At 40.1% G+C, this 18,585-nt stretch overlaps 1 protein-coding gene and 1 non-coding gene across 3 annotated transcripts in view; one reads left to right on the top strand and one right to left on the bottom strand.

Annotated features, from left to right (window-relative positions):
* PEX1 (peroxisomal biogenesis factor 1) overlaps positions 1-17,436 on the top strand; it is an 81,453-nt gene extending 64,017 nt beyond the window's left edge. The window contains exon 24 of one of the 2 annotated variants that reach the window (NM_001192071.2): positions 16,946-17,436. In NM_001192071.2, the coding sequence (NP_001179000.2) occupies positions 16,946-17,030 (85 nt within the window). In that variant the 3' untranslated portion in view covers positions 17,031-17,436. The remainder of the gene's footprint in view (positions 1-16,945) is intronic. The other variant, XM_024990550.2, reaches the window with a different exon arrangement.
* Positions 5,330-5,402, bottom strand: TRNAW-CCA (transfer RNA tryptophan (anticodon CCA)). Its single transcript has one exon. It is a non-coding gene; the product is annotated as a tRNA-Trp (tRNA).
* Positions 17,437-18,585: the final 1,149 nt, after the last annotated feature.

The raw sequence follows: 18,585 nt of genomic DNA, 5'->3' as shown, positions 1-18,585 counted from the left end.
CATGTTTCATTTTTGTTCACAAAGGCATATTCAACCAAATTATTGATAGCTTAAAAGAAAAAGTTTTCCTTAAATCTGGAAAAAATAAAACAATACTTGATAAACCCAAAGTCATAAAAACTATAATGTCCTCAGTAGTTCATTCAGTCCCATGTAATTAACTTTTATGGATCTTTTGTTAGCAGTTTATGAAGCCATCAGTTTCTCCATTAGAGTTCTACAAATTCTTACCTGATTCAGTGATATAAACTTTCTGAAAGTTACCAGAAACCAGCGCTTGTTAGAGTACGTCCATGAGTCTCACTGAAGATCTAGCACTTTTGCAGGAACACTTTTACAATAATTATAAATGACAAAAGACTTAAAAATGGCCGTGGTTAAAGATTTGATGAAACTCTTTACTATCTTTGCCAACTTTTCTGTAAATCTGAAGCTCTTCTAAAATAAAAAAAAAAATCTGATGAAGCATCACTATGATGCAGTTGATGAGGAAATTTGGTCATTTCTGTGACATACAATTTTAAAAGATAACTGGAATTACAGGAGTTGTATACAGTTCCTAAATGTCTGATATGTAATATTCATAAGGCATGTTAATAACATACCCATATAAATATAACTGAGTATCGTTTGTAGTATTTTTTCTTGACAATGCTTCCTGTGTAATGTAATATATCAAGTAAGCCTAATTTATCTTTCTCTTTTTGTAAGGAGAAAGGGAATAGATCTCTTGAGATGTTCCAGGGGATCTCTGGAAAATCACAAGAGTTAATTCAAAGTCAAAAAGCCTTATTTAGAATTTGGGGAAGTTTGTCAAAAATATCAAGAGGTTTTAAAACACCAGTACTATCTTACGTATCTTACTGTTAAACAATACTTACTCGCTTAACCATAGTGTCAGATTTTGCAGGCAAATGCAGAGTTACATAGTTGTAAAAATGAAACACTTAAGACTTTCTTAAGACATGAGGCATAGGGAATTCTTTGGATAAAATAGGATTTTGATTTCTAAAAATGTTTTCTATGAAGACTACTTAAAAAGGTAAAGAACCTTTCATAGTCTCAGCAGTAGCAGACCAATAGCCAAAAAAATTTTTGTCCTGAAGGAGAACATTTTAATATCAGTAGTATATAAACTAAAACTTTTTTTTTTAAACCCCATAGTAAATTCATTCCATTTTTCCACCTTGACTACAGTCAGTCTCTCTGCAAGTTTCTGTATTTGTTCAGTTTGTCCTTTATTCTTTCCCATTCTGAAACAGTCAGAATAGAGTTGCGTAGCTGTTTTCCTTGTAAATTCTCAGTTCTAGTTAAAGACATTAATTAGAATTCTTAACACAAAACTTAACTTGTAATTTTGAACTGTTACACTAGCATTTTGTAGACTGGTAGATTACTGCATACATTTCATAATTTCCGGAAGAATACACCTTAACAGTACGATTCTTCAGTAGAATAGGACACATTTCTTTATACTTTGAAATATTTTTATTTTCTACATTGTAAGAAGCCAAAAGTAAATAATACTATGTTCAGTAGTTAATGTTTCAGTATTTTATCATATTTAAAAATGATCTAGATATCCAGTGAATTTTCATCATTTACCAAAACTAAGGGTTTAAGTTACTGAAGAGATTATGGAAACAAAGGAGACATACCATAAAAATTATTACTGAGAAGTTCACTTATGAAAATTTTATGGGATATTAAAGCAGTTAACTGTCATGGCAAGTTTCATAACATATACTTTAACTTTATTTAGTGGACAGTATCCCAGATCACTTTATTTGGATTAGTTTGTATTATGTTTCTGAGAGTTGAGAAATCTTAAATTTGTGCTTTTTTCTCTAAGCCAATTAAGTAGATCATTTTACAAATTATGGCAATATTCATCCAAAATACCATATATACATTGATATAACAAACACAAACAGATCCTGTTTAATTTCCATCCCCAAATTTTAGCCTTGGGAGGTTTTTTTTTTTAATTGGAATATTTTACTGTGTTGTTAGTTCTTATACAGAACGTGTATCGGGTATTTGTATACATGTATCCTTTCGCTCCCTCTTGAGCCCCCCTTCTGCCCCACCCCTCTAGGTTGCAACAGAGCCCCCAGCTGAGCTCCCCATGTTACTCAGCAGCTTCCCACGAGCTGTCTTACATGTGGTAGTATATATACGTCAGTTCATCCCACCCTCCCCTTCCCCCCACTCTGTGTCCACAAGTCCCTTTCTCTACATCTGCTTCTGTATCCCTGCCCTGCAAATAGGTTCATCATATATGCACTTACGATTCTTTTTAGATTTAGATTCTAGATTCCACATATATGCAATAACATACAATACTTGTTCTGACTGACTTCACTTTGTATGAGACTCCAGGTTCATCCACATCACTCCATATGACCCAAATTCATTCTTTTTTAAACCATGGGAGTTGTTAACGTGTGTGAAAGTTGTTCAGTCACATGCAACTCTTGCAACCGCATGGATTGTAACCTGCCTGGCTTCTCTGCCCGTGGACTTCTCCAGGCAAGAACACTGGAGTGGGTTGCCGTTTCTTCCTCCAGGGGATCTTCCCGACCCAGGTCTCCTGCACTGCAGGCAGATTCTTTACCATCTGAGCCACTAGGGAAGCCCAGGAATTTTTATAGGTCTGTATTTTTTAAAAAGCCTCTCCTGTTTCTGCTCCTTTTTTTCCCCCCAGTCTCAGGTGATTGTGGACAGTGTTTTAGTTATCTCCTAGGATATGTACAGGGACAGAGGAAGAAAGTCAGTTTTCTGCTTACTTATGTTTAAATAGAGTTGATTTACAGCATTAGCTTCCGGTGTACTACAAAGTGATTCAGTATTTATAGATTACACTCCATTTAAAGTTACTGCAAAATAATGGCTACATTTCCCTGTGATGAACAATACGGTCCTTGTTCCTTATTTTATCCAGAGTAGTTTGTACCTCTTAATCCCCAAACCTGGCTTGCTCCTTTCCTTCCTTCTCTCGTCTGGTAACCACTAGTTTGTTCCCTGTATCTGAGTCCATTTCTGTTTTGTTTTATACATTCATTTGTTTTTTTAGATTCCAAAGTAAGTGATATGGTATTTGTCTTTTCTGATGGTACTCTCTAGGTCCATCCATGTTGTATCAAATGGCAGTGTTTCAGTCTTTTTTAATGGCTGAGTAATACTCCTAAGTAATATTCCATCTTATTAAGCCAGTTGTTTATTGATGGACACTTCTGTTGCTTCCATACCTTGGCAATTCTAAATAATGCTTCTTTGAACATTAAAATACATGTATCTTTTTAAATTACTATTTGTTTTTCTACTATATTACTTACTATATTTATTAATATTCTATATATAGCAATATAGAGTATAGTAATACTATATAGCATTACTATACTATATTACTAGTTATAGAGTATAGTAATTTCTATATAGTAATATCTAGTATACTAATTAATACTCATCACATTCTGGGTATATACACCCAGATTAGAATTGCTGGTTACATGGTAGTTCTATATTTTAGAGGAACATCCGTATTGTAGGGAGCCTCCATTTTGTTTTCAGTAGTGGTTAGTTACATAAACGTCTGTTGACACCAGTAGTGTCAGACGGTCCCCTTTTCTCCTCTTCCTTGCCGTTATGACCTCTAGTCTTTTTGATGATAGCCATTCTGACAGCTGTGAGGTGGTATCTCACTGTGCTTTTGGTTTGCATTTCTCTAATTAGAGATGTTAGCCTTCTATCTGTATGTCTTCTTTGGAAAATGTCTGTTCTGATCCTCTGCCCATTTTTCCTCAGGTTTCTTTGATATTGAGTTGTGTGTACTCCTTACAGTCTGGGTGTTTCTGGTCACATCATTTGCAAATATTTCTTCCCATTCAGTAGGTTATCTTTTTGTTGATTATTTCCTCTTTCTAGGAGTCTGGAGGTACGTTTATTATCAGATGTCTAGAGTAATTATTTACAATTTCCTATCTTTAAATAGTTCTAACATCCTGATCTTTTACACTATCTGCAATCATTTTGAGGTGAATAGGGGAGGTCTGGGGGTTGGTAAAGAGAGGTGAACTTTTGAATTGTTTCTAGAGCCACATTTCTGATTTTGCAGAGACCAATTTGTAAAATATGGACAGTTTCTTATTTCCTCAAAAAACTAGATTGCAGCCTGAATGCTATCAAGGGCCTGACCCAACCATCCAGCTACATGAAGAAGATCTTTAACTATGAAGGAAATCAAAAGATGTTGCCTCTAAGAGACCCACGTTAGGGCAAAGGGCATGCACAGATTAAAAGTAAGGGGATGCAGGAGGATGCCATCGCAAGATGGCAGAGTAGAGGGCTGTGAGCTCACCCTCTTCCTGCAGAAACACCAAAACCACAACTAACTGGTGAACAACAATTTACAAAAAAAATTACTGGAACCTCCCAAAAAAGATATTCTACATCCAAAGACAAAAGCCACAATAAGATGGTAGGAGGGGCATTACTGCAAATCCCATACCTTCTGGGTGGGTGACCCACAAGCTTGGAAACAATTCTCCCGTGGAAGTTATCCCACAGGAGTAAAAGTTTTAAACCCCACATCAGCCTTCCCAGCCTGGGGGTCCAGCCCCCAGAGAATCTGGCTTTGAAGGCCAGTGGGGTTTGATCACAGTATTTCTACAAGATGGGGAGAAACACAAAGTCTGCTCTTAGAGGACACACACAAAGTCTCATGTATACAAAGACCCAGGGGAAAAGAGCAGTGACCTGATAAGAGACAGGGACAGACCTACCTGCTAGTACTGGATAGTCTCCTGCAGAGGTCAGGGAGAGAGGTAGTGGCGACCATGACTCACTGCAAGAACAAAGACACCGGCAGCAAGGATTCTGGGATGTACTTACTAGCATGAATCCTCCCCGAGGCTGCATTAGCCCCTGCAGGCTCCAGTGCTGGGTTGCCTCAAGCCAAACCACCAACAGGGCAGGAACACAGCCCCACCCATCAGCAGACAAGCGGATTAAAGACTCCCTGAACATGGCCCTGTGCACCAGAGGGACAAAATCCAGCTCTACCCACCAGTGGACCAGAATCAGCCCTTCTCATCAGGAAGCCTGCACAAATGTCTCAGTCAGCCGCAACCACCAGAGGGCAGTCAGAAGAACTACAGTCCTGCGGCCTGTGGAACAGAAAAAGCGATCACAGAAAGTGAAAGTGAAGTCGCTCAGTCATGTCCAACTCTTTGCGACCCGGTGGACTGTAGCCTACCAGGCTTCTCCTTCCATGGGATTCTCCAGGCAAGAATACTGGAGTGGGTTGCCATTTCCTTCTCCAGGGGATCTTCCCAACCCAGGGATCAAACCCGGGTCTTCTGCATTGGAGGCAGACGCTTTAACCCCTGAGCCACAGGGAAGCCCCAGAAAGTTAGTCAAAATGAGATTGAAAAGGAATATGTCCCAGATAAAGGAACAAGATGACACCCAGAAGAACAACTAAGTGAAATAAAGATAGCCAACCTACTAGAAAAAGAATTCAGAATAATAGTGAAGATGATCAAAGATCTCAGAAAAAGAATGGAGGCAAGGCTTGAGAAAGATACAATAGATGTTTGCTGAAGACTGAGAAGAACTAAGGAGCAAACAGATGAACAATCTGAAATGAAAAATACACCAGAAGGAATCAATAGAATAAGTGAAGCAGAAGAACAGATAAGTGACCTGAAAGATAATAGTGAAAATCACTGCCACGGAACATAACAAAAGACAAAGACAGTCTAAGAGACGTCCAGGACAATATTAAAGGCACCAATATTTGCATTACAGAGTTCCCAGAAGAAAAAGAGAGAAAGGATCTGAGAAAATATTTGAAGAGATAATAGCTGAAAAATTCCCTAACATGGGAAGGGAAATAGTCACCAACATCTAGGAAGAACAGAGAGTCCAGATAGGATAAACCTAAGTAGGAACATGTGTAAGGAACATGCTGAAACACATATTAGTCAAACAAAGATTGAATACAACAAAATAAAAATTACAAACATTAAATATAAAAGCAACAAATGCCATCCAAGAGAACTCCCATAAGTTTATCAGCTGGTCTTTCAGCAGAAACTCTGCAAGCCAGAAGGGAGTGGCATGATATATTTAATACATGCAGAAAAGGCTGTTGACAAAATTCAGCATCCATTTATGATGAAAGGCTCCAGAAAGTTTTTTCAGAGGAAACACACTATCAATATAACAAAGGCCATATATGGTAAAGCTACAGCTAACATCTTCAGTTCAGTCGCGTCCAACTCTTTGTGACCCCATGGACTACAGCACGCCAGGCCTCCCTGTCCATCACCAACTCCCAGAGTTTACTCAAATTCATGTCCATTGAGTCAGTGATGCCATCCAAACATCTCATCCTCTGTCGTCCCCTTCTCCTCCCACCTTCAATCTTTCCCAGCATCAGGGTCTTTTCCAATGAGTCAGTTCTTCGCATCAGGTGGCAAAGTATTGGAGCTTCAGCATTGGTCCTTCCAGTGAATAGTTAGGACTGATTTCCTTTAGGATGGACTGGTTGGATCTCCTTGCAGTCTAAGGGACCCTCAAGAGTCTTCTCCAACACAGTTCAAAAGCATCAATTCTTTGGTGCTCAGCTTTCTTTATAGTCCAACTCACATCCACACATGGCTAGAAAAACCTTTGTTTTTGACTAGACAGACCTTTGTTGGCAAAGTAATGTCTCTGCTTTTTAATGTGTTGTCTAGGTTGGCCATAACTTTTCTACCAAGGAGCAATCATTTTTTAATTTCATGACTGCAGTCACCATCTGCAGTGATTTTGGAGCCCCCCAAAATAGTCTGTCATTGTTTCCTATCTATTTGCCATGAAGTGATGGACCAGATGCCGTGATCTTAGTTTTCTGAATGTTGAGTTTTAAGCCAACTTTTTCACTCTCCTCATTCACTTTCATCAAGAGGTTCTTTAGTTCTTCTTCACATTCTGCCATAAGGGTGGTGTCATCTGCATATTTGAGGTTACTGATATTTCTCCCAGCAACCTTGATTCCAGCTTGTGCTTCATCCAGCCCAGCATTTCTCATAATGTATCCTGCATATAAGTTAAATAATCAGGGTGACAATACACAGCCTTGATGTACTCCTTTCCCGATTTGGAACCAGTATGTTGTTCCATGTTCAGTTCTAACTGTTGCTTCTTGACCTGCATACAGATTTCTCAGGAGGAAGGTCGGGTGGTCTGATATTCCCATCTCTTGAAGAATTTTCCACATACTTAACAGTGAAAAGCTGAAAGCAGTCCCTCTAAACGGGAATAAGACTAGGATGCCCAATCTCACCAGTTTTATTTAACATAGTTTTGGAAGTCCTAATCATGGCAATCAGAGAATAAAAAGAAACAAAAGGACTCCAAGTTGGAAAAGACATTAAAATGTCACTGTTTGCTGTTGAAGTGATACTATACATAGAAAATCCTAAAGACACTACCAGAAACACTACTGAGCCCATCAATGAATTCATTAGAGTTGCTGGTTACAAAATTAATCCACATAAATCTGTTACATTCCTAGATACTTACAATGAAACAAAAAGAGAAATTAAAGAAGCAGTCCCATTTACCATCACAGCAAAAAGAATAAAATACCTAGGAATAAACCTACCTAAGGAAACAAAAAACCTTTACTCTGAAACTGTGAGACACTGGTGAAAGAAATTGAAGATAACACAAACAGATGGGAAAATATACTATAGTCTTGGACTGGGAGCATCAATATTGTGAAAATGACTGTACTACACAAGCCACGCTACACATTCATTGTGATCTGTATTAAATTACCAATGGCATCTTTTACAGAACTAGAACAAAGAGTCTTAAAGTTCATATGGAAACCCAAAAGACCCTGAGTAAGAGCAATCTTAAGAAAAACAGCTGAGAGAATCAGACTTCCTGATGTCAAGACTATATTATAAAGCTATAGCCATCAAGACAGTATGGTTCTGGCACAAAAGCAGACATATCATCAATGGAACAGGATAGAAGCCCAGAAACATAAACAATGGAGAAGAGACAGTCTGTTCAATAAATGGTGCTGGGAAAACTGGACAGCTCCACGTAAAAAAAAAGAGAACATTTTTTAACACCATACAGAAGAATAAACTTGAAATGGATTAAAGGTCTAAATGAAAGGTCAGACACTATAAAACTCAGAGGAAAACATAGGCAGAACTCTGACATAATTCATAGCAATGCCTTTTTCAATCCATCTGTCAGAGTAATAGAAATAAGAACAAAAATAAGCAAATGGGACCCAATTAAACTCAAAATCTTTTGCACAGCAAAGGAAACCTTAAGCAAAAAGAAAAGCAACCCACAGAATGGGAGAAAATATTTACAAATGAGAGTTGATGAGGGATTAATCTCCAAAATTTACTAACAGTTCATGGAGTTTAATATCAAAATAAACAACCCAATCAAAAACTGGGCAGAAGACCTAAATAGACATTTCTCCAAAGATGACATACAGATGGCAAAGAGGCATACTGGAAAGATGTTCAACTCACTAATTACAGAAATGCAAATCAAAACTACAGTGAGGGCTTCCCTGGTGGTCCAGTGGTTAAGAATCTGCCTTGCAATGCAAGGGACATAGGTTCGATCCCTGTCTGGGAAGATCCCATGTGCCACAGAGCAGTTAAGCATGTGTGCCACAACTACTGAGGCCGAGCATGCGAGAGCCTGTGCTCTGCAACAAGAGAAGCCACTGCAGTGAGAAGCCTGTGCACCACCACTGGAGAGCGGCTCCCACTTTCTGCAACTAGAGAAAGCCTGTTCGCAGCATCAAAGACCCAGTGTAGTCAATAAATAAATAAATTCTATTAAAAAAAAACTACAACGAGATATCACTTTACAGCAGTCAAAATGGCTGTCATCAACAAACCCACAAACAGTAAGTGCTGGAAAGGGTGTGGAGAGAAGGGAGCCCTCCTCCACTGTTGGTCAGAATGTACACTGAGACAGGCACTGTGAACAGTATAGGTGTTCCTTAAAAACTCAAAATAGAGATACTCGATGATCCTGCAATTCCACCCTGGGCATGTATTTGGAGAACAATAGTCTGAAAGAGTACATGCACCCAGTGTCCACTACAGTTCTATTTACCAGTGCCAAGACATGGAAACAACCTAAATATCCTCTGACAGGTGAGTGGATATAGAAGATTTGGTGCACACACACAGGCATATTACTCAGCCATTACAGAAATGAAATAATGGACCTAGAGATTGTCATACTGAATGAAATAAGTCAGACAAAAAAAGACAAATACCATATATTGCTTTTATGTGGAATCTAAAAAAAAAATTATTCAAATGAAAGGGAATGGACAAAGATACTCCATCCAAACAGAAAGGACAAAACAGGGATTGCAATTCTCATATCATACAAAATGGACTTTAAAACAAGATTATAAAGAAAGATAAGGACATTAATGATAAAAGCCTCAATACATGGAAAGGATATGACACTTGTCAACATATATGCACCTAATATAGGAGAACCCAAATGTATAAAACAAATACTAACAGATTCAAAGAGAGAGAATGAAAGGACCACAGTAAGAGACCTTAACACCCCTCTCACATCAATGGGCAGACCTTTGAGACAGAAAGTGAATAAGGCAACAGAGATCCTAAATGATAAAATAGCAGTTAGACTTAATTGATGTCTTCAGAACATAACATCCAAAATCAAACAAACAAAAAAACCAAAATACATTCTTTTCAAGTGGACATGAAATATTCTCTAGGGTTGACCGCATCCTAGGACACAAAACAAGCCTCAACAAATTTAAGAGTATAGAATTATTTCAAGCATCTTTTCTGATCATAATGGCATGAAACTAAAAGTCAACCACAAAAAAAACGAGAAAAAAAATTACATGCAGACTAAACAATATGCTACTAAAATCCAAGTGGTCAGCAAAATTGAAGAAGTGAAGTACTTTGAGGCAAATGACAATGAAAACAGAACCATATAAAATCTGTGGGATGCAGTGAAAGCAGTTCTTAGAGGGACGTTCACAGCAATACAGGCTTCTTTAAGAAACAGGAAAATATAACAACTTAATCCACCACTTAAAGAACTAGAAAAAGAACTAACAAAATATCACAATGAAGGAGATGATAATAAAACTCAGAAGTAAAATAGATATAAGAAACATAAGAAAAGATCAATAAAACCAATAGCTGGTTCTTTGAAAGGTAAACAAAATTGGCCAGGCTTACTAATAAGAAAAGAGGAAGACCCAAATAAACAAAATATGAAAGAGAAGAAATCACAACTGATGCCGCAGGCGGAGGAAAGGTAAGAATAGTATAAACAGTTGCTGTCTAGTCACTAAGCTGTGTCTGACTCTTCGCAACCCCATTTTTGGGGTTGCAGCAAGCCAGACTTCCCTCTCCTCCAGTGTCTCCCAGAGTTTGCTCAAGTTTATGTCCATTGAGTCAGTGATGCTATCTAAACATCTCATCCTCTGCCACCCTCTTCTTTACTTTGTTCTACTGTGAATGTACTGTGTTCTACTGTGAACAATCATGTCAACAAATTTGACAGCCTAGAAGAAATGGATCAATTTTTAGAACAACAGCCCACCAAAACTGAATCAAGAAGAAATAGATAACCTGAGCAAACCAATCACTAGAAATGAAATAGAATCTAATTTTTAAAACTCCCTTCAAACAAGAGCCCAGAACCAAATAGCTCACTGGGGAATTGTACCAAACATACCAAGAAGAAATCACATTGATCCTTCCCAGACTCTTCCAAAAGATTGAAGAGGAAAGAATACTCCCAAAGATATTCTTCGAAAGCACCATCACTTTGACACCAAAACCAAACAAAGACAACCAAAAAAGAAAATTACAGGCGAATACCTTTGATGAATAGAGACACAGAACTTCTCAACAACACGTTAGCAAAGCGAATCCAACAACACGTGCAGAAAGGCACACACCACGACCAGTCTGGATTCATCTCAGGGTCACAGGATGATTCCGCTTCTGAAAATCAGTGAGATGCAGCACATCTGGATGACAGTAACAGTGACTGGTGAAAGGAATCCAGATTGGAAGAGAAGAAATCAAACTGTTTGCTGATGACGTGGTACTATATACTCAGAAGATCCTAAAGACGCTACCAGGAAGCCATAAACAAAATGAAACACAACCTACAGACTAGGAGAAAATATTTCTCCCAGTGATGAACTAGGAGATGCGACTGACAGAGGGTTAATATCCAAAATATACAAACAGCTCATACAGGTCAACAACAAAAAAGCAATCAACCCGATTGAAAAATGGGCAGGAGACCTCAGTAGACATTTCTCCTAAGACAACGTACATATGGCCAATCGGCACACAAAAAGATGCTCAGTGTCACTAATTATTAGAGAAATGCAAATCACAACCAGAGTGAGGTACCCCCTCACACCAGTCAGCCTGGCCGTCATTAAAAATTCTACGTATAAAGAATGCTGGAAAGGGTGTAGTGAAAAGGGAGCGCTCTTACACTGTTGCTAGGAATGTAAATTGATACAGCCACTATGGAAAACAGTATGGAGGTTCCTCAAAAAACTAAAAATACAGTTGCCAAAATATCCAGAATCCCTTTCTTGGGCATATAGCCAGACAAAACTATTAATTTGAAAAGACACCCAAGACCCCTGCTTACACAGCAGCATATTTATTATAGCTGAGACATCAGTTCAGTCACTCAGTCGTGTCCGACTCTTTGCAACCCCATGGACTGCAGCACACCGGGCCTCCCTGTCCATCACCAACTCCCAGGGTTTACTCAAACTCATGTCCATTGAGTCGGTGATGCCATCCAACCATCTCATCCTCTGCCGTCCCCTTCTCCTCCCAGCCTTCAGTCTTTCCAAGCATCAGGATCTTTTCAAATCAGTCAGTTCTTCACATTACTGCTACTGCTAACTCACTTCAGTCGTGTCCGACTCTGTGTGACCCCATAGATGGCAGCCCACCAGGCTCCCCCATCCCTGAGATTCTCCAGTCAAGAACACTGGAGTGGGTTGCCATTTCCTTCTCCAATGCATGAAAGTGAAAAGTGAAAGTGAAGTCGCTCAGTCGTGTCCGACTCTTAGCAACCCCATGGACTGCAGCCCACCACGCTCCTCCGTCCATGGATTTTCCAGGCAAGAGTACTGGAGTGGGGTGCCATTGCCTTCTCCATCTTCACATTAGGTGGCCCAAGTATTGGAGTTTCAGCTTCAGCATCAGTCCTTCGAATGAATATTCAGGGCTGATTTCCTTTAGGATGGACTGGTTGGATCTCCTTGCAGTCCAAGCGCCTCTCAGAGGAGTCTCCTCCAACACCACAGTTCAAAAGCATGAATTCTTTGGTGCTCAGCTTTATTTATAGTCCAACTCTCACATCCATACATGACTACTGGGAATACCATAGCTTTAACCACATGGAACTTTGTTGGCAAAGTAATGTTTCTGTTTTTAAATATGCTGTCTAGGTTGGTCATAACTTTTTTTCCAAGGAGTACGCGTCTTTTAATTTCATGGCTGCAGTCACCATCTGCAGTGATTTTGGAGCCCAGAAAAATAAAGTCTGACACTGTCTCCACTGTTTCCCCATCTATGTGACATGAAGTGATGGGCCCGAATGCCATGATCTTAGTTTTCTGAATGTTGAGCTTTAAGCCAACTTTTTCACTCTCCTCTTTCACTTTCATCAAAAGGTTCTTTAGTTCTTCACTTTCTGCCATAAGGCTGGTGTTATCTGCATATCTGAAGTTATTGATATTTCTCCTGGCAGTCTTGATTCCAGCTTGTGCTTCCTCCAGCCCAGCGTTTCTCATGATGTACTCTGCATATAAGTTAAATAAGCAGGGTGACAATATACAGCCTTGATGTACTCCTTTCTTGATTTGTAGCCAGTCTGTTGTTTCATGTCCAGTTCTAACTGTTGTTTCCTGACCTGCATACAGATTTCTCAAGAGGCAGGTCAAGTGCTCTGGTATTCCTGTCTCTTTCAGAATTTTCCAGTTTATTGTGATCCACACAGTCAAAGGCTTTGGCATAGTCAATAAAGCAGAAATACATGTTTTTCTGGAACTCTCTTGCTTTTTTGATGTTCCAGAAGATGTTGGCAATTTGATCTCTGTTTCCTTTGCCTTTTCTGAATCCAGCTTGAACATCTGGAAGTTCACAGTTCACATACTGTTAAAGCTAGGCTTGGAGAATTTTGAGCATTACTTTGCTAGTGTGTGAGATGAGTGCAATTCTGCATTAGTTTGAGCATTCTTTGGCATTGCCTTTATTTGGGATTGGAATGAAAACTGACCTTTTCCAGTCCTGTGGCCACTGCTGAGTTGTCCAAATTTGCTGGCATATTGAGTGCAGCACTTTCACAGCATTATCTTTTAGGATTTGAAATAGCTCAACTGGAATTCCATCACCTCCCCTAGCTTTGTTCATAGTGATGCTTCCTAAGGCCCACTTGACTTCACATTCCAGGATGTCTGGCTCTAGGTGAGTGATCACACCATCGTGATTATGTGGGTCTGAAGATCTTTTTTGTACAGTTCTTCTGTGTATTCTTGCCATCTCTTAATATCTTCTGTTTCTGTTAGGTCTGTACCACTTCTGTCCTTATTGTCCCATCTTTTCATGAAATGTTCCCTTGGTATCTGTAATTTTCTTGAAGAGATCTCTAGTCTTTCCCATTCTATTGTTTTCCTCTATTTCTTTGCACTGATCACTGAGGAAGGCTTTCTTATCTCTCCTTGCTGTTCTTTGGAAGTCTGCATTCAAATGGATATATCTTTCCTTTTCTCCTTTGCTTTTTGCTTCTCTGAGCTGAGACTTGGAAACAACCTCAATGTCCATTGACAGATGAGTGGATAAAGAAGTTGCCGTGTGTGTGTGTGTGTGTATATATACACACACACACACATACACATACCCTGGAATATTACTTAGCCAAAAAAAGTGAAATAATTGCATATGCAGCAACATGGATGAACCTGGAGGTTATCATACGAGGTGAAACAGGTCAGAAAGAGGAAGACCTGTAGACGTATGCAACCCCAAGGCTGGCTGTTGTGCCCCTCTGTGTCTTTTTCCTGTTGTCTTTCCATAGGCAGCATAAGACACTTGTTTAGCGTTAGCACTCTTCATGTGTTTTTCAAAAACAGAAGTTTTCTCCAGTTTAAAGGATCCACCTGGCCACTGACAGACAGGGTCTTAATGGTGACTGTAACCTGCAACCCTTTTTATGGCTTAACCATGAATGACCATAAGAAGTGTCCAAAAAGAGTGCAAAAGACGTAGCTTTCAGAAGATCCACAAAGTTTACTCACAGAGCTAGCCAAAGAAAGCAAAGTGCTTCGTGGTCACAGGCAGTGAGAATGGGGCAGTGAAGATGGAGTCTCCCGTCTCCCACCAGAGCGTGTGATGCCGCCAGTTGCCGGCCTGCCCTCCGCTGCACTCACAGGAGCTCCTGGAGCAGGACTTCCCTGCACCAAGAAGACAGTGAAGCTTGAGCCAACAAAGGCCCCTGTGGGCTGGGACACCTTAAAGCCAGCTCCCTAAGAGCTGGCACAGCTGGACAGAGATCGCTGCTTATCACTTCTTGTCTCAGATCCTGAGTTTTCTTGATGCCCATCAGATTCAAGCTGATACTTAATCTTCTGGCTGGCTTCTCGCTGGTTAAGCCACAGAGAGTCACAAACCCATACCAGTCACAAAGCCAAGCTCTCAAGACATAGAACAAGGGGAAACCTCATCTGTTTAAATAAAGGGGACCCACTGCAGTGTGTCTCAACAAATGCACATCTATTAGAACCATGAAGTCACCAGTCTCTGAGGCCAGTGGGCTCGAACAATGGGTGTAAATTAGAACCTCCCCTGGTGGCTCAGCTGGTAAAGAATCTGTCTGTAATGCAGGAGACCCTGGCTCGATCCCTGGGTTGGGAAGATCCCCTGGAAGAGAGCATGGCAACCATTCCAGTATTCTTGCCTGGAGAATCCCCGTGGACAGAGGAGCCTGGCAGGCTAGAGTCCATGGGGTTGCAAAGAGCTGGACACAACTAAGCGACTAGGCACACAGCACACACTGCATTTCCACTCTTTGGTTTTCCTCCTTATGAGAAGTGACACAAAAGCTACAGACAGAAGCAAATAGCCGTGTTTGGGGAGAACTGGATCAACAGAAAACAAGAGTGCTCAGAAGATATCTTTTCCAGAGTCACTGTAGCTAAGGCACTAGTTCACACAAAATTTTTTCTCCTGCTTCTGAATTTAGAAAAGGACTCTCCCCACTCTCACTTCCACTGAACCTGCAGGCAGAGACCCAGGAGACTGACGTGGTAAGGATTCTGACCCTTGACTGGCTCTTGTCAGAGGTCCCAGGATCTCCCACCTGCAGCGACGGGAGGCCTCCATATGCACCAAACTGCAGGGGTAGCATAAACTTTCCCTTCTTGGTTCTTTGGCTTCTCTATAATTTACTGACATAAGATGTTAACAGGTGATAAACTAGTTTTGTAGATACAGGAACCCCATAAAAACAAGACTCATTGGCGGTCAATGAGCTGAGGCCTATGTAGTGTCCTGAACTAAGGGAAGGGATGGGGCCTGAAGCTTCAGAGGTGAAGAGGGCAGTTCACAAGGAGATGAGATGAGCAGACTTTCACCCTGCCACACAGATAAAAAAAGTTATGTCTGGTAAGAGGCTGTCTGCTGCAGGCCCCAGTCTCAGTTCTTTAAGGCAGTTAAGGGAGAGGTAAAAGGCTTTCCCGGGTTTGCTGGGTCTTGATTTCCTTCAGCTCAAAATAACCCATGTGCCAAAGTGGTTCACTAGGGGGGCCATATTCTGCTCCCCTTCAACAAAATATGTGCTTATTGTAGAAAAATCAGAAAACAAAGTGGGGGGAAAAACCCCAGCAGTTTCCCTAAACCTCATTACCTCCCAAATCTTATTTATTTGTGTGCTTATGTTTTCTCTTACTAAAATAAGACACTGCACATAATGCTGTATAGCAGTCACTCGTCCATCCACACATCTTTAACATTCTTCCACATTTTAAATAAGTTTACTATTTTGTCATTTTATATAGTACAGCTATGGCGTAACATCCAATTTTTGGACATATAAGTTGCATCCAGGTTTTCAGTATGAGCAATGTGATAAACATTCTCTTACCTCTGTTTGCACATATCCTTAATTATTTCACTGGGATAGAAGTAGAATTGTCACATCAGTTTACTTACATTTTTTTTTAATGCTTTTGAAATCTACTGCCAAATTGTCTTTCAGAAATGTATGTAGCAATAGCAATATAGTTATAGTACCAGCTTCACCTTACCCTAATGTTAAGTATTTTAGTCTCTCTCTAAACTTGGCCACCTCGTGCGAAGAGTTGACTCATTGGAAAAGACCCTGATGCTGGGAGGGACTGGGGGCAGGAGGAGAAGGGGACAACAGAGGATGAAATGGTTGGATGGCATCACCGACTCGATGCACATGAGTTTGGGTGAACTCCGGGAGTTGGTGATGGACAGGGAGGCCTGGCGTGCTGCAGTTCATGGGGTCGCAAAGAGTCGGACACGGCTGAGCGACTGAACTGAACTGAAACTTGGCCAATTTCGAGAAAAGTTGTATACATCTTAAAATCTTACATTTCTCTGATTACAGTATAGTGGTTGATCATTGTCCTCTGTATTTTCTCTTTTCCAATTTGCCTGTTCATCCTCTGTGTTCCTTTTCTGTTGTAGTGTTCAACTTTTAAAAACTCTTATAAGAACTTTTATAAGAACTGTCTTTTGTTTCTTAAAAACTTGTTTGCAGCAATCCATTGTTTATGTTTTGTAAGTTCAGCATTTATAAGTATTAAATGTTATCTCATTTTTTTTTTTTTAAGGTATGAAAGCTTTCAAAATCCAAAGAAGAGAAAAAATCAAAGTGGAACAGTGTTTCGACCTGGACAGAAAGTAACCCTGGCATAAAACATGCTTCTGATTTTGCGTACGTGTGTGTATGTGGTGTTTGTCCCTGTGTTGTAAACACTGAAAATGGTGTCTGTACGTGTCTTTTTAATTTAACTTGTTAATCTATAAAAACAAAGATTGGTAAACCTGTTATCTAATGATCAGGATTATTTGACAGTAATACTTTAAAATAAATTGAGATATTTATAACAGATTCTGCATTTTATTTCCTATATATGTAAATTCTTACTGAAATAATATTGGCCACATGGAATAACTGATTTTTTTTCTCCTTTGAAGAAGAGAGAATGTAATTAAATACATTTCTTAGAATTCACGGTTGCATATTCAACATCTTTCTTTCATTTGATAAGTTTTGTGCACCTTGATTATTTTGGAAATAAAAAATTCAGTTATCTACTGATCCACTGATCTGTTCTTTTTATCTGAAAATGTAGAATTTGCACACAATTTAAGTAAACTGAGTTGTTCCTTGAATCAGAAGTGAAATGACGTCCCCTAACACACTACATGCAGCTGCAAGGCCAGGAGCTTGAATGATGTGCAGTCCTCCCGGCCAGCTCCATGACAGACCTATCCTGCCATGCTGTGATCTATGGATAATTTGTAATGTCACTACCATCAACACAGGCTGTATAGCATAATGTGGTAAGGGGAAAGGAGAAAGGTCAGTAGAATACGCAAATAAATACATAAGAGAGCAAATAGAAATCTATCAGCTGTAACCACTGCCCTTCTTGCAACTAATCATTTGGTCATGACTGATAGGTTTTATTTCTCTTCCATTATTTATTCCATGTTCTCTGACTTCAGCCCTCACGTTAGGGGATTAGAAGCTTCCCTGGTGGCTCAGCTGATAAAGAATCTGCCTGCAAGGTGGGAGACCTGGGTTCAATCCCTGGCTTGGAGAAGAACCTCTGGAGAAGGGAATGGCACCCCACTCCAGTATTCTTGCCTGGAGAATCCCATGAACAGAGAAGCCTGGTGGGGTACAGTCCACCCAGCATCACAAAGAGGAGGACACGACCAAGCGGCTAACATTTAGTGGATTAGAGGCCTTTATAAGTAGGGTGGTCTAAGCTGTCGTTTCCATCTTTGCCTCTGGTGACCTGAGACTGCAGGTGTCCTCCATTAAATTAGCCATGCACACTCGGTATCAGAAGCTTCCAGCCGTTCTTCTCCCATCACCCATTGTATAGCATCAGCTTCGTATTCACTCAGCCAACATTGTAAATCCTCCCCTTTCAAACCACCGGAATCATCACTACGTTCCCCTCCCAGAAGCATGTCTCCTTTGCTTACCTCTAAATCCACAAAGCCCAGAATCACAAGAAGGGCAAGCAAAGATGTTTGAGTCACTAGGAATTAACTGAGACATGTCATTCTCCCTCGCACTTTGGTTCCCAGCTCCTTAGCGCCTTCTATTAAGGCCACGGGCACTGGTTCACAGTACGTATACTGTGTACTGCATCTTGCAGAAAGCAACTCCAACTTCACAGTCAGTTATCTCCCCAGAAGCCTAGCTGTTTCCGGGTGAGGGGAATTTACGTTC

The sequence above is a fragment of the Bos taurus genome, chromosome 4 (assembly GCF_002263795.3).
Source record: "Bos taurus isolate L1 Dominette 01449 registration number 42190680 breed Hereford chromosome 4, ARS-UCD2.0, whole genome shotgun sequence".
Lineage (NCBI taxonomy): Eukaryota > Metazoa > Chordata > Mammalia > Artiodactyla > Bovidae > Bos > Bos taurus.
This window is presented reverse-complemented; position numbering and strand designations above follow the sequence as displayed.